The sequence below is a fragment of the Botryllus schlosseri genome, chromosome 6 (assembly GCF_051294905.1).
Source record: "Botryllus schlosseri isolate E-star chromosome 6, Bs_hap1, whole genome shotgun sequence".
Classification (NCBI taxonomy): Eukaryota; Metazoa; Chordata; class Ascidiacea; order Stolidobranchia; family Styelidae; genus Botryllus; species Botryllus schlosseri.
Window position 1 is genome coordinate 29,923,986 of NC_137241.1, and position 16,603 is coordinate 29,940,588.

Here is a 16,603-nt window from a genome sequence, read left to right on the forward strand (position 1 = left end):
ATTAGTGCCATTTTCACTGTCGCAATATTCCGCTTTTCGGACATATGGCCGCCATTCCAAATGGGCGACAGATTCCAAAGTATGCTCAGTTCCAAGATTAATTCAAGAATGTTTCGCCAATATATTTCACACAATCAACGTATTATCGGAAAGGTATCTCACAGTACTTTAAGAAAAATCTAAATTAGGAGTGATTATCGGCCTTATTGTTTGTTTTTAATACCACTACCAACCTCAGGTAAAATTGGGTATCGGACAAATGCTCGCCATTCCAATTGTGCGACAGATTCCAAAGCATACAAATTCCAAGGTAAATTCAAGAGTGTTTCGCCAATATATTTCACACAATCAACGTATTGCCGGAAAGGTCTTTCAAAGTACGTTAAGAAAAATCTAAATTCGGAGTGATTATCGGTCTTGTTTATTTTTAATACCACTACCAACCTCAGGTAAAATTGCGTATCGGACAAATGCCCGCCATTCCAATTGTGCGACAGATTCCAAAGCATACAAATTCCAAGGTAAATTCAAGAGTGTTTCGCCAATATATTTCACACAATCAACGTATTGCCGGAAAGGTCTTTCAAAGTACGTTAGGAAAAATCTAAATTCGGAGTGATTATCGGCCTTGTTTGTTTTTAATACCACTAACAACCTCAGGCAAAATTGGGTATCGGACATATGCCCGCCATTCCAAATGTGCGACATATTCCAAAGTATGCCAAATTCAAAGCTGAATTCAAGGGTCTTTCGCCAATATATTTCATACAATCAGCGTATTATCGGGAAGGTCTTTCACAGTACTTCAAGAAAAATCTAAATTAGGAGTGATTATCGGCCTTGTTTGTTTTTAATACCACTACCAACCTCAGGTAAAATTGGGTATCGGACAAATGCCCGCCATTCCAATTGTGCGACAGATTCCAAAGCATACAAATTCCAAGGTAAATTCAAGAGTGTTTCGCCATTATATTTCACACAATCAACGTATTGCCGGAAAGGTCTTTCAAAGTATTTTAAGAAAAATCTAAATTTGGAGTGATTATCGGCCTTGTTTGTTTTTAATACCACTAACAACCTCAGGCAAAATTGGGTATCGGACATATGCCCGCCATTCCAAATGTGCGACATATTCCAAAGTATGCCCAATTCAAAGCTGAATTCAAGGGTCTTTCGCCAATATATTTCACACAATCAACGTATTGCCGGAAAGGTCTTTCAAAGTACGTTAAGAATAATCTAAATTAGGAGTGATTATCGGCCTTGTTTGTTTTTAATACCACTAACAACCTCGGGCAAAATTGGGTATCGGACAAATGCCCGCCATTCCAATTGTGCGACAGATTCCAAAGCATACAAATTCCAAGGTAAATTCAAGAGTGTTTCGCCAATATATTTCACACAATCAACGTATTGCCGGAAAGGTCTTGCAAAGTACATTAAGAAAAATCTAAATTCGGAGTGATTATCGGTCTTGTTTGTTTTTAATACCACTACCAACCTCAGGTAAAATTGGGTATCGGACAAATGCCCGCCATTCCAATTGTGCGACAGATTCCAAAGCATACAAATTCCAAGGTAAATTCAAGAGTGTTTCGCCAATATATTTCACACAATCAACGTATTGCCGGAAAGGTCTTTCAAAGTATTTTAAGAAAAATCTAAATTAGGAGTGATGAAATATATTGGCGAAACACTCTTGAATTTACCTTGGAATTTGTATGCTTTGGAATCTGTCGCACAATTGGAATGGCGGGCATTTGTCCGATACCCAATTTTACCTGAGGTTGGTAGTGGTATTAAAAACAAACAAGGCCGATAATCACTCCTAATTTAGATTTTTCTTAAAATACTTTGAAAGACCTTTCCGGCAATACGTTGATTGTGTGAAATATATTGGCGAAACACTCTTGAATTTACCTTGGAATTTGTATGCTTTGGAATCTGTCGCACAATTGGAATGGCGGGCATTTGTCCGATACCCAATTTTACCTGAGGTTGGTAGTGGTATTAAAAACAAACAAGACCGATAATCACTCCGGATTTAGATTTTTCTTAACGTACTTTGAAAGACCTTTCCGATAATACCCTGATTGTGTGAAATATATTGGCGAAAGACCCTTGAATTCAGCTTTGAATTTGTATGCTTTGGAATCTGTCACACATTTGGAATGGCGGGCATATGTCCGATACGCAATTTTACCTGAGGTTGGTAGTGGTATTAAAAATAAACAAGACCGATTATCACACCGACTCTAGATTTTTCTTAACGTACTTTGAAAGACCTTTCCGGCAATACGTTGATTGTGTGAAATATATTGGCGAAAGACCCTTGAATTCAGCTTTGAATTTGTATGCTTTGGAATCTGTCACACATTTGGAATGGCGGGCATATCTCCGATACGCAATTTTACCTGAGGTTGGTAGTGGTATTAAAAACAAACAAGACCGATAATCACTCCGAATTTAGATTTTTCTTAACGTACTTTGAAAGACCTTTCCGATAATACCCTGATTGTGTGAAATATATCGGCGAAACACTCTTGAATTCAGCTTGGAATTTGTATGCTTTGGAATCTGTCGCACATTTGGAATGGCGGGCATATGTCCGATACGCAATTTTACCTGAGGTTGGTAGTGGTATTAAAAACAAACAAGGCCGATAATCACTCCTAATTTAGATTTTTCCAAAAGTACTTTAAAAGACATTTCCGATAATACCCTGATTGTGTGAAATGTATTGGCGAAACACCCCTGAATTCAGCTTTGAATTGGGCATACTTTGGAATCTGTCGCACATTTGGAATGGCGGTTATATGTCTGATAGCGCAATATTATCTAAGGTTGGTAGTCGTATTGAAAACAAAAAGGCCAATAATCACTCTGAATGTAGATTTTTCTTTTAAAGTACTATGAAAGACCTTTCCGATAATACGTTGATTGTGTGAAATATATTGGCGAAACATTCTTGAAATAATCTTGGAACTGAGCATACTTTGGAATCTGTCGACCATTTGGAATGGCGGCCATATGTCCGAAAAGCGGAATATTGCGACAGTGAAAATGGCACTAATGTGTCAAGTTGATTCTCGTTAGCCGGTCTTACTGTGAATCGAAGATGTATAGGTATTAGAGATATTATATTTGTTTAGAATAATTTAACATTTCGATTATTGAATAGTGGGATATTGCCCAGCGGCGAGTTGAGGGTTAATATTCCGAGTTCGCAGTAATAGTGATTCACGTGATCACAGAGATTTCGCCGAAATTTCGCCAGGACGAGTTGAGTCACACACAATGATATTATTTACGAGGATAAAATATGGCCACATGATAGCGCATTCGCTCGTCCAATTTTTCACTTTGTAAACCAAGATAGTAGATAAACTTCTGCAAGTCCGTAAAGTCCGTCTGAATGAAAGTAAAAGAAGATGGTATAAAGTGACAGGTTACATCTCGTAGGCCCAGGTGGGTATCTGATTTCGAAGACTAGTCCAAGTCGTTTTCACACCTTCCTATGATAATTAAAATATCGACGATGATGATGATTTTGTGATCTGGTCCCCCTATTGACAAGACGAATATCCGCGTCTTTACAGTCCTGATCATGTATTCTGTCCCAGCTGCAAATTCGCATTTCTTGATGAATATCCTCCTCAATATTCACCTCATTATCGGTTCATGATCAATGATCATGAAAATATATTGTTGTGGTTCTTGCTCACTCAGCCATTGAAAAACCGATATTTACAAACTGTTGGCGGAACTTGCTTTGCATCGCATCTCGTAATTTTCGACTTTTGACACAGATATAGACAAGAAACTGGCGCATATATAGGCGAGAGCCGAATGCACATACAGCCTAACTAATAGGCATTTTTTTCATGGTTTACAGTTGTTGAATTTGTTATTAATTCAAGCAATTGTTCTGGATCAAACACCGTTTTCTCTGCTTGAGACATTGATCATTGCATTATGTATGTTTGTCTGATTAGGTTTGCTCTAGGACTGTGCTGAAATATTCGTCCAGCATGGATAGTACAATATGGGAAGGCATTCAGCAAGAGCAAATGGAGGGCGGATTATTATTGACATCGTGTGGAGCGGAGCTGCAGGAACTAATGCGCCAAATTGATAACATGGTCCGACAGAAGAAAATGGATTGGGAACGAAAACTCTCCACAACACAAGTAAGTGCTTCAGACTCCCATTGGTAGTCTAATTAGTCAACGTTTCTTCTCAAGTAGAAATAGAAGTAACGTTGTTATTAAGAAATAACAGTAGGTTAAGTAGCAAGAAATATGTCAAAACTACAAGTAGAAGTATATGAGAATGAGATCTGAAAAGTTCTAGAGGAAATTTGGTCTGACCAATACCACTGCAACTTGATGCAATTTTCCGAAAATATATCAGATTACCGTGATACAGGAAATCTTTTGCCTTGTTGTTGTAACAACAGTTTTACTTAGTGATGCAAGCATATCCAAAACTATTCTTTACTTGACAATATCCAAAGTGTAAAAGTAAGTAATTTTGACTAAAAGGGTTCAAGTAAAAGGGGAAATAATAAAAAAGTAGCAAAACCTACTTTAGTGTTTGGAATTAAAAACTTTGTTCCGGACCGCTCTTGCAGACTACGAACTATATAACTATAGAAAGTTACTTGATCACAGGACAAGTTGGAAGTTCGCGAGCAAGAACTCCACCACACGAAATCTCTCCTCAATCAAAAGCATCAAGAAATCGGCATGCTCAAGCACAGACTGGACGCTAAAGAAGGCGATCAAAAAAATGTGACCAAGCAGTACGAAAATCAGCTGACGTACATGAGAAAAGAACTACAACAGTTGAAGTCTTCGCACACGAAAATGATCAAGTATTACACGAAACAGGGTGAGCCTTTTACAATGTATTTTCCAACTAAATGGGCATATTGGCAAATTTGGCTCAATTCTAGGTAGTAAAAGTGATATTATAGGTTGCCTGGAAAAGCGCTGCACATTGAAATTTGGTTGCTATTGAACTTGTAGGAGCGGAGCTAGTAAAAAAAATGAAACTTTTTTATGTTAGGCTATGTCAAATATTATTGGCTTCCGCATGAAATAACGATGTGTAACAAATTTGGCTCGATTCCAACGCATTGAAGTGCTACCCCTATAACTTAACTTTTATGGTTCTGAATTGAGCCAAATTTGTTATTCATCATTTTTCAGACAATAGAGCAATTTCATGGGGAGAGCTACACGTAAGCAATAAAATTTGAAAAAAAACAATTTTTTTCATGAAATAAATCCACGATTTTTTGCGGTTGCTGCTCTGCTTCTACTGCTTGAAAATGAGTCGTATTGAATGTGCGGCGTTTTTTTCAGCAACCTAGCAATTTTATCAAATAGCCAGTTAAAATTTGAAAGTAAAAGTTGTATTTTAAAAACCCTGTTGTCCATGGACCGATTTCTCAGCCCATAGACCCCTAACATGCATGCCATTAAAAACTAATAACATAACTATGTGAATAATAATAATAATAAAAATAATAGGCTATCGAAAAAAAATATTATAATATGTTAAACTGAAACTTCCATTTCAGGCAAAGTGAGCGAGAGAGAACAATCATTGCAAAATGAGATCGAACGTCTCCAGAACGACCTGGCGAGCAAAGTCAATTCTGAAACGGAATTTGAGAAAGAAAAATCAAGCTGGGAAATTCAGCAGCTCGCGCTGAAGCAGCAAATAGAATGCTTGGAGGTTCAGAGGAAATCTCTCGCCGAAAAGGCAGAAAGATCCCAACAACAGGTGTTCATTCGTATATACCACTGATGTAACTCTGGTACAGGGTTTTATTCAAGATGCTTCACTGAATTACATACAATAGCAACTATTTACTTACTCAGCAGTACGACGAGGCAAAATCGAGTACCTGTGCCACCAATCTAAGTTTACAAGTTCCACAGTGGAAAATAGTATCAAAACTATAATTCTTTATGATTAGGGTGATTTTTTTTACATGTCAAAAAAAAGTAGAAATTTTGTCAAAACTGTAGCGTTAGGTCAAAAATGTCAAAGTTGTTTTTTTGCAACCTACATTTCGTTTGTATCGTAGTTTGCACTTTCAGTGAAGTTATCATTTGACATTTTACAGCTTGTAGCCTTCTTTATAGGCCTACCGTTGTAGACGGCCGATTGTCGGCTCATAGTGAATCATAAACATTCAAATGAAACAAATAGGTAGACATGTTGTTATGCTCAACACACCGCAATATCCTAACTGAAGCAAGACTGCGTGGGCATTGCATGGTTCTTATATCAAGAAGTGCATCATGAAAATATGTGATGCAGACACCATTGTCAGAATGAAGCGACACGGTGTGTCACCAGCAATGTTCCCTCTAAGCTGCGCACGTGCGCAAATGCGCAGTGCTGACACGGTCTCTGCGCACAGAAAATCTAAGTTGCACACGAAGTTATCTTATAACCTTTTTTAAGTCGTTACGCACTGTTGTCCACTGGGTCTGCGCAGTGAGTTGGTGAGTGTGCGCAGCCTCGTCAGAAATTAGAGGGAACATTGGTAGTAACCCATCATTACCACAAAGCTGGTTAAACGTTTTCAGCTATGTGGATGATGATTCACAGCCCCACATTATTAAAGTTTATGCGTTATCTTTCATCACCTTGACATGGTCATCATTCATCCCATTTTCTTTTGCTCGTGTTGTTTTTACTATGTGTAGAAAAACAACAAAAAAAATCATGATTTGAATTATTTATTCGATTAAAATCGATTTTAATCAGAGGAAAAATGATTTTAACCACAACCCCACACGGAAGTGCATTTTCGTTATGTAGGCTATATGTAATTGATTCGCATTTTTGACAAATAAATATTCTCTCACTCTCATACACACCAGAGTTGGATCAATTACATTAATTCAGTTCAATTACAATTACAATTATTCCCTTGCATGTTTCACTTACATTACAATTACAATTACTCAATGCTAAAAATATCAAATTACAGCTGCAATTACAATAACTTTTAAACATGTAATAAATTACAATTACTATTACTGTTAAATATGTAATTGGATCGGTAGAGAGGTGCTCTTTGACAACCGTATACGCTATAGCGTCGTAATTAGCAACAATCTCAAGCTATTCAGTATTCATGTTTCATTCATGATACGTAGAATACCCTTTAATTAAAAAAAACTTGAACGTATTCGAAGTATTCCTAATCATGAGTACTGAAAAATACAAACACAGAAATCTTTTTTAATAGACTATTAACAACCAAAAGTTTGAGCGACTGGCAACGACTGACAGCTAATAGGCTACAAGACAGCCAATGAAATGTAATCAAACGAATACACAGAGCTGAGTAAAGCAAAAATAATGTAATTGGTAAGGCTTCAGCGATAAGGATGATACCGATAAGCAATGTTCCCTCTAAGCTGCGCACGTGCGCAAATGCGCAGTGCTGAAACGGTCTCTGCGCACAGAAAATCCAAGCTGCGCACAAAAAATCCGAAGTGATGTTTTATTTAGTCGTTGCGCACTGTTGCCCAATGGACCACGCAGGAGCGCAGGCTCGTGAAAAATTGGAGGGAGCATTGCCAAGGGCAAATTGTGTTATCACTGAAATCTGAAATAGAGGTATAGGTGTGAAATATGCGAAATAACATAAATCATGGTGTATTTTTTTGTAATTTTTCCAAAAAAATTTCGCGCCCCGAGCAATTTAATTTTGTCAAATATCTTGATTATTGGGTACCCTTTTCCCAACAAAAAATACGCAGGATTTATAGAAATGGGCACTCGGGTGTCGGGCGACACGACTCACCAAGACATATGAAGTTATAGGCTATGTAACATGCGACTTCGAGAAGTGCGCCAGAACGATCAGCCGCGAGAAAACCTTGGCCGAAAAGGACTGCCCTTGTGCTGACCGAAAACTTCGATATATCTACATATATGTTTAATTGTCTATATGGCTGGCGCCGAATGTTCCTGTCCTGGTGATCCGAGTCCCACAACAATACAAATGCCATATCGAGGGAACATTATTAGCCAGTAAAGAAATACCAATTTGAAATCGTTTGGGCGATTTCAATATCTTTTGACATAGCAGATAGGAGGTCACGAAATAGCATCATGTAATGAAGTCGTTATACCAACAGGTACGCCCGAAGATGTTTTATAATTATTTAGAGGGCTTACCTTTTCCAACACACCTGACTCGATCAGATCTATCGGTAAATCTGATTATGTGAGCAGAGAGAGGATAAAAATTGATAGCAATATACATGCAATTCCTGATCATATTGACCGATTCAATCATGACTTTTATAAATTTTTCGCGCTTCGCGCGTTCAGGAGATAGAACCACACAACGGGCGCCCAACGTAGATAGTCAGTACCGGCAAAAGGCGCCCAGACCGATGGGGGGTCTGGGGGGCGAAGCCCCCAGAAGTTCGGTTTATCGCCCTATGGGGGACCTGGTTGCGCACTGTTGTCCAAGGGCCTGCGCAGTGAGTTGGCGTGTTTGCGCAGACTCGTGAAAAATTAGAGGGAACATTGGTCACCAGTATTCTCAGCCAACAACTGCTGCTGTTGAACGTTCTTTCCCCATTCTTGGCAAGCTGTTTGGTAAGGACAGACACTTTCTACCCGGGAATGTGGGAATGTATCTTTCGGTGTACTACAACAAATTTTAATTATTTCTACCATAATACGTGATGAAACTACTGAAATTCTTCTTAGGGCGTTAAAATAAGGTTTTTTCTATGTAAAAATTTGTCAGTTTTTGAGTAAAAAATTTTTTCATGCCAAACTACTTTGTAAGGACAGACAGTTCCAACCAGAAATGAAGATAAGTAGTACAATTCTAACATTATGTGGGAAAACACCTAATTTGCATGCGTTAGGTTCTAAGGTCAAAAAATATCAAAACTTTGATTTTTTAGATCAAAATCTTCCGTTTTTTAAGTAAAAAAAATCTCCATCATGGTGATGAATTTACTTTTTGTGGCAAGGAACGCCGAGTTACAGTACTGGAAATAATAAATCTCTCTACTTGACAAGACTCATTAGAAATGATCAGGGTTGTAACCGAGTCACAAGGCTCCGATTCACAAGTCAATCTCACTTTTATAGTTTTGACTCGAGTCAAGTCATTTTCAACTCACCACCGAGTCGAGTCCGAGTCCAAGTCACCGAGCAAAGGGTCGAGTCCGAGTCATGGTCATTGTAATGACTGCTCAATTTCCAGTTAGTCTTGTCAAACCCACTTTTCGTATCTCATTTCTCTCACTGTTAGCAGTTTCTGGTCGCTTTTTCGAGTACCAGTACCTACAGACCAATACCCAATAGGCTAGTTACTTTGCTATTCTTCAAAGTTACAATGAAATGTCGGTCTTAGCCGTCTGAATCTCGAGTCGTATGACTTGGTTCGAGTCATGCGCAATGATTCGAGTCCAAGTCGAGTCATCACACAGATTGACTCGAGTCGAGTCATTTCCGTATTTAGAGAAAATGACTCGAGTCAAGTCGAGTCATCAGAAAATTGGATTCGAGTCTTTACAGCCCTGGAAATAATACTCGATTAAGATTCGAGTACTCAATCACTGTGCCCAGCCCTAGTTACAGAAAATGAAAACAAGTGAATGTGCCGTTAAATGAATAACTGATCCTTAATAAGGATGTTTTTGTGTATAAGGTGAATTATTTTTTTGGGGATATTTACAATGATCTAACATCCCGCAGGCTTACTCTTATCAAAGCCGGTTGAAACGGAGCAACCAATTGGTGGAGGAAGTCGAGTCCACGAGTCAGAATCTTGTTAAAAAGCTGGAGTCCGAGCTCTTGAACGACAAGGAACTCATCCAGACGCAAGAGACTCTGATCAAGGAACTCCAAAATAAAACGAGAGAAATCGAAGACAGCAGAAAAAAGTCCGTTCGAGAGAAATATCAGTTGCAAGTATGTTGCTTTTTCCAAGACTTTAGTAGTCGTAGTAGATTCTCAAGTAGACGTATAAGTAACAATTTACAAGTAAGTAATAAAGTAAGTAAGTGTTCATGACATTTTCACTTAAAATAGTAATGTAATCATATCCAAATACTACTTTTTACTTTGAAAAATTGGGTGAAACTGTTAATTAGGGGTAGAAGTAATCCATGACATGACCACTTGAATAAGTACTACAAGTAAGCAGACCGCTTGATTATTCAGAAAGAGTAGAAGTACTTCATTAGTGACCACCTCTTCCTTGATTTAGAATTTCTCGGATTGGAAACACTATGATTGTTTATTTGTAATTCAGGAAGAACTCGACAAAATGACATGTCGTGCTCGAGTCTTCGAGGACGAAGGCCGCGAACTCACAGCCACGTTGAACACGCGAGAATCGGCCATCCGCGACTCGGAGCTGGAGATTGCGGAGCTCAAAAACAGAATCGCCGACGTGGAAAACATGTTGCATACAAAGCAGAAGTTGATAGAGTCTCTCCAGACGAGGTCGCCTCTCAAAAGTAGAGAGGCTGAATTGCAAAGAAGCGTATCTCGCCTTGAATCTGTGATTGCAAATCACCAGACCACGGAATCTAGGTTGAGGTAAGTCACGTTTTCTTCAGGCGAATTCCATTGCAATTTATTTAGGGCTGTAATGCGTAGCCTTAAAATTGTCCAATATCTGCATATGTTATTCTTTATCGAATTCTGAGTAAATAAACAAAAATTGAAAAATTTTTACCAATTCAAAAGATATTGCGATTTGAAATTTCTAGTCACTACGTGGATCCGCACTGGTGAAAATCTTTTAAATCAATATTCGTCGCTTCAGCGATGATGTCTAATTAACCAATTCTGGGTCCAGGGAATTCCATAAATTTAACCGTCTCGCTCTAAACTAAATGTAAAAAAAGCTATGGATGAAAAAAGAATTTGGGTGGACGAACTTAAAAATGAAGAAAATCCATTTGGCATTCAGCATCTCCAAAAAAAATTATTGCAAAATGGACTTTGGTTGTTATAAAATTGGATTTTCGAATTGGACTTCAATGCCCCACGAATTGAACAGTTTATAAAATGCCGAATTGGCAACCTCACTATTCTTTGATTATTTATTTTAGAACTACCCAAATAGCCCACTATTATTACAAATCAAACATCTTCAAAAATAACAATTTTTCAAATCAAAACATTCAAACTCTGATACCTTCACTTTCCACATTTAAATTCAGTATTTTTTGTTTTTAAAAATTTTTGGTTAAAAAAGTGACAAATCTCAAAAAATTTGCTACATTACGATGGAATTATCCTTTAATCTATCTATCTATAATTTACTCAAGTAGGCCTACTGTTCAGTCCCACATTTTCTACTTTCACTTGATTTAATTTTGGCAGGTCTTGGAAATCAATACTTCTACTTTAGTACCAATGAATGCTACTTTCACGTCTTCTGTACATAGGACTGCATCTAATTACTAGGGCTGGGCAAAATCGAGTAGCCTACTTGAGTAATTCGATTCAGAATCGAGTATTAGGATTCGCGTTGATTATCTGAATATCACTATTTAAAATGTGACACTAATATGAAAGATGTGGAATGTTCAAATAAGTGCCTTTTATGCGACCACAAAAGATTATAATGCCAGTTCTAGATCACATTAATGATAATTTGGTATTTCTTCGACCAAACCTATTTCCCTGCACCTTGTGACAATGCTGGGGGTTGATCACGACTTCACAGATATGTCTTTTCTGCTAACGTATGTAACATTGTACTTCATGTTTCGTACGTTGCGATCCGATCAATTGAGCTTTAGAGCTACCACAGTGGAGAATAGTATCGAAACTCATTTTCGTTGACAAATTTGCTCTTAGTGGCAAGGAACGTAACATTTCAGTACTGGAAGAAATAATAGTCTATCATTATTCGACTCTATCTAATTTCAGTTTTCGAAGAAATTGTCTCTCACTACGCAACTCATTTCATTACAATGAATATTCGATTCAGATTTGATTACTCAAATCATTGCACCAAACCTTAACTTTCTCCATGAGTCTATTTCTTTGCATTTTCCTCATGCAACATGGTCTTTTAGGGATGAAAACAGAAATATGTGTAAAGAAGTGGAAAATTCTCAACAACAAATCAAGGAACTCAGCGATGCTGTCAAGAGGATGGAAATGACGAAGGTTTGATATTTCATAACATCCCGGATTTGAGCTGATACCGATAAATCCGAAATCAAGCTTCTGTTATTACGCTGACCGAGCTTGGCTCTGCTCTCACAATGTTTTGATTGCTGGTGTGGTGTTATAGGGAAGAAAGTAAACCCACAATCAAGAACTATAGCTTATTCATGTACTAGTATTTTCATGAATTCAAAAATATATATGTTTTTGTTTTATAGACTTAGGGCAGAGATCTTAAAAAGTTGCCTTATTCAGGAGAATGCTAATCGTCCGAGTAATACTGTTGATCGCGGCGTATAAAGTTTGGTAAGATTTCGCACCAGGATTATCCCGAGTCGCAGCGTTGTAACCAAGGTTCTGAGTCACAAGTCAATCTCACTTTATAGTTGTGACTCGAGTCAAGCCGTTTCATTTTCAATTCACCACCTCAGTCCAAGTACGAGAACATCGGGTCGAGTTTGAGTCAATATCATGTTCAATATTGAGAGCGAGACATATTCAACTCATGTCCATTTCTACTTCAACAATTTTTTCTCTCTTTGAACAGGTGAACAATCTGAACACGGAGATACGTCGTTTGCGTGACAAGGTGGAAGAAATGCAACGATCGCATTCGGCCACGCTCTGCTCGATGAAGGCCGAAGTCACAAACTTATCGTCACACCTACACAACCGAGACACCAACATCGTACAACTAGCCCACACATGCACAGAAATGGAAAAACAACTCAAAGAAGAATGCTGCAGACGCAACCAGCTTGCTACAGAGCTTCAGACGACCGCGTCTCAACTGCGCAACCTGCAAGAGCAACAGGGCGTCGTTTCGAGGCTTGTTAGAGAGAAAAAAGCAACTGATCAGTCATTAGTGGAGGCTGAACATGACTTGTCTTCATTGAAACATAATTATGATGAAGCGGTCGGGAAATTGGAACAGGAAAATAAGACTTTACTGAAAAAGGTGAGTCTTCTATTACATTTTTGTTTTAGCAATTTGGATTATATCGATTTTGCCCAGATCTACCCGTAAGGTGTTTGCGTCAGGCATAGTTAACTAGCCTTGTTGTTTGCAGGTCGCGAATCTGAAAAACAAAATGCAAAAGCAGGAGGTATACAACACCCCGGATTTGACGGCCGTGTTACAGCACACAAGGAACGTAATTGACGACCTCCGTGAAACAGACCGAGTCAGAATGCTCGAGGTAGCTGCTATTATGTATTTTCTGTAAACGATGTAATAAATCAAAATGTGCTTTGATCCAAGAGAATAAGTATCAAAAAATTAGAGGTTGTTCAAAAATAACTTTTTTCATCAAATTTCACAGGCTGAGTTGTTTAAGACAACGATGCATAGCATATTTGACTCTATCCGAACCAGTAAAAGTGAAGTTATTGGTGTTCAAACTTTTGGGTAGTTCTATAATAATTAATAATAACGAATTTCCTACAGTAAATACTATTTTTTTCAAATCCAGAATTTTGTACTCTAATATGTTCACTTCTGCAGGCCTGAATTGAGCCACATTATATGTGCAGCGTTTTTTCAGCCAACCTTGCCTGTAAAATTTGAATATAATTGTTATTTTTGTACGAAAAGTGTATCGATTTCATTATTTTATGCCATCTGCTCACATTCAGGAGTACTCGGCGCCTATTTCGAGTCACGGCAGCGATCCAAAGGTGGGTGTGGCACACTCCCAAAAATCCGGAGACACCGCGGTCATCAAAGACCTTCTAAATAGCGAGGGTTCGCAGCGGTCCCAAACGTCGACGCCCACGCGTGAATTCTTGCGTTCTATCGGAATCGGAGCTTCCACGAGCGCGTCGGAACATTCGTCGGTGACCTCGGAGCTCGACGATCGCGAATTGAACGCGATACTCGGGCTCGACCTCCCCGGGGAGGATGGGAGCAATCATTTTGATGAAGATTCGACTGATAGCGGTGTACAGGTTTGTATCTATATAACTGTGACTGTGTCTGTGTGTGTGTATGACTACTGCTTTCTCAAATGGTTAGATTTTTAGACTACTTCCACTTCTAGGAAAAACTTGACCTAGAATATTTATTTGAAAATCGCTACTTCTACTCTTCTACTTGTACTTGACTATAAATTTACAATGCTACTTCCACTTTAGTACCAGTGATGACTACTTTGGTCACCTCTTCTTATTGTGAAAATATATCCAATATGAAAATTGCGAAAATCTTTAGTGATTATAGATATTTTCTTTCGATGTTCATGAGTGATTAAATTTGAAACTTTTTTACACCCAAAATCACTCAATTTGCATACTTATCATTCAAAAATGTAGCGCGAAGGGAGGTGAGGCACAGACTGGCCAAGCATCACCTGTGATTGTGCAATTCATCATAAATATCTCGGAATTTATAGTAACTGGTATTATTGGAATGCTATTGTCGCAATGATTCCGAAAATCTAAATGTTATTTATGTCAGAACACCTACCCCAAAAAATCTCCAACAAATGTGAAAATCGGCAGCGCAGATAAACGATAATCAGGTGAGGCATATATGAATCTGCCTCACTGATTGTTGAATGATTGCGCTATCATATTGGCCAACCGACGGTGTTGTTTGAATCGTGCAGTTCTGACAGGTAACATGTAGTGCATCGCAAAGATATGCCCTCACTGATGTAGCTGTTCTGAATTTTCCATCCATATCTATAGCAATTGTGGATATATATAGTAGCTTCTTACGTAGCCTGCGTGTGAAGAGTGGTAATGTGATAAGAAACGAGTTGCCAACTGAATCAGCTACCATTTTGGGTCTATATATTTGTAAACCTGACTCTAAAAGGGTGAGTGCCTCACCAACGATGAACCTCACCACACCAGTGTTGGGATCAAGTCACTGCCTTCGAGTCACGAGTCATCTCGAGTCATTGCACATTTTGACTCGAGTCAAGTCAAGTCAATCGATTTTCGAAGGTGACTCGAGTCAAGTCAAGTCAACCGTTTTTGCAGGTGACTCGAGTCAAGTCGAGTCAAGTCAAGTCACGAGTCAAGTCACAATTCAAGTCAAATTGAATTTCGAAGTATGAGTGATGATTCAAAGTCATTACATTTTGCTAGGTGTGTGAAAGACAGATTAATTGGCCATTTATATTGAGTCAAATAACCAATATAAAGTTAAATAAACATGCAAAAAGACGTTGCATAGCCCACGAACTGTCGCACACGTAGAACTGCTATTAGAATACGTGAGTAGCTGTACAGTTACATGCTACAGTCAGTTGTTATCAGCCAAAATATAGGACGGAATACGAAGCCCCGAGAAGTTGAAACTAATTGATTTGGTACGAATGCCACATACCCATCTGCACATCCCTAAGAATATAAACGCACAGACTATATTTGTTCGATTTAAATCATACAAGAGTGTTGGCAAAACTGAGCAATGCGCAACGTAAGCATTGAGCCGTGTAAGAAACAGAGACACATTGCTATTAGATTAATCTACTACTGGTACGACAACGTAAACTGTGATTGTCTCGTTTGCGGTCAATTTATTTGTGATGTAGCAATGGAGGATCAGTGTAACGTACGATCAGTGAATGACTGGTTGCTCTCACAAGTGACACCAGCGTATCTTGAACAATTCGAACATACACAAGATACATTGATTTATTCGACACTGTTTACTATGAATGACTTGAAATTGACTCGTAAATTTTGCTCCGAGTCACGAGTCAATGCAGATTTCTGAAGCTCCGAGTCAAGTCAAGTCAAGTCATTTTTGCAAAGTGACTCGAGTCAAGTCAAGTCATACGAAAAAGTTGACTCGAGTCATCCCAACACTGCACCACACGTCACTGCTATGTATTGTGGATGCCAGAGATTGAAAATTATTTAATGCCAGGCCCTTACTAGTTTTTTTCATCTTCAATTCCGTTTGCAGGACTTTTTGAAAGAAGAAGAGGTTCGGTCGAAACGTTTGGAGTCGCGGATCAACCAGCACATTGAGAATATGAAACAAGCCATGGCCGCTACTGTTGACAAATACCTTACCCCTGTCCACTAGTTGCAGTACAATATTTGCAGTGAAAATTGACAGTTTCTCAAACATATTACTATCGTTATGTGATTAGAGTGGTTCATTTTTATATTTGATTTGCAGTAAAAAGTATTTTTGCATCTGACAATAGTAGTGGGGCCTGCTTTGTATATGAGTCAGTCATGGCCGTTCAATATCCTTCGACTCTGAATCGAGTATAGGCTTCCAGTCAAGTATTCGAGTATCACTCGGTATGCCGTGGTAACAGAATGAATGCTATGGAAAGTTCAGCCATGTGCATTTTATGCGACCACAAGAATATATTTCCAGTTCTGCAGCACATTACAGACTACAGCATTTGATATTTCGCAACCATACCTGTTCAGTGTTGCA

General features: G+C 38.5%; 1 protein-coding gene across 1 annotated transcript; it reads left to right on the forward strand.

The window, feature by feature from the left end:
* Positions 1-3,359: 3,359 nt before the first annotated feature.
* LOC145442063 (centrosomal protein of 63 kDa-like) lies at positions 3,360-16,389 on the forward strand. Its single transcript, XM_080320057.1, has 11 exons — positions 3,360-3,468; positions 3,996-4,190; positions 4,674-4,893; positions 5,588-5,793; positions 9,760-9,975; positions 10,319-10,608; positions 12,102-12,195; positions 12,743-13,153; positions 13,266-13,394; positions 13,831-14,142; positions 16,115-16,389. The coding sequence occupies exons 2-11, from the start codon at positions 4,032-4,034 to the stop codon at positions 16,235-16,237; spliced, it is 2,160 nt and encodes a 719-aa protein (XP_080176183.1). The 5' UTR covers positions 3,360-3,468; positions 3,996-4,031; the 3' UTR covers positions 16,238-16,389.
* The last annotated feature ends 214 nt before the right edge of the window (positions 16,390-16,603 follow it).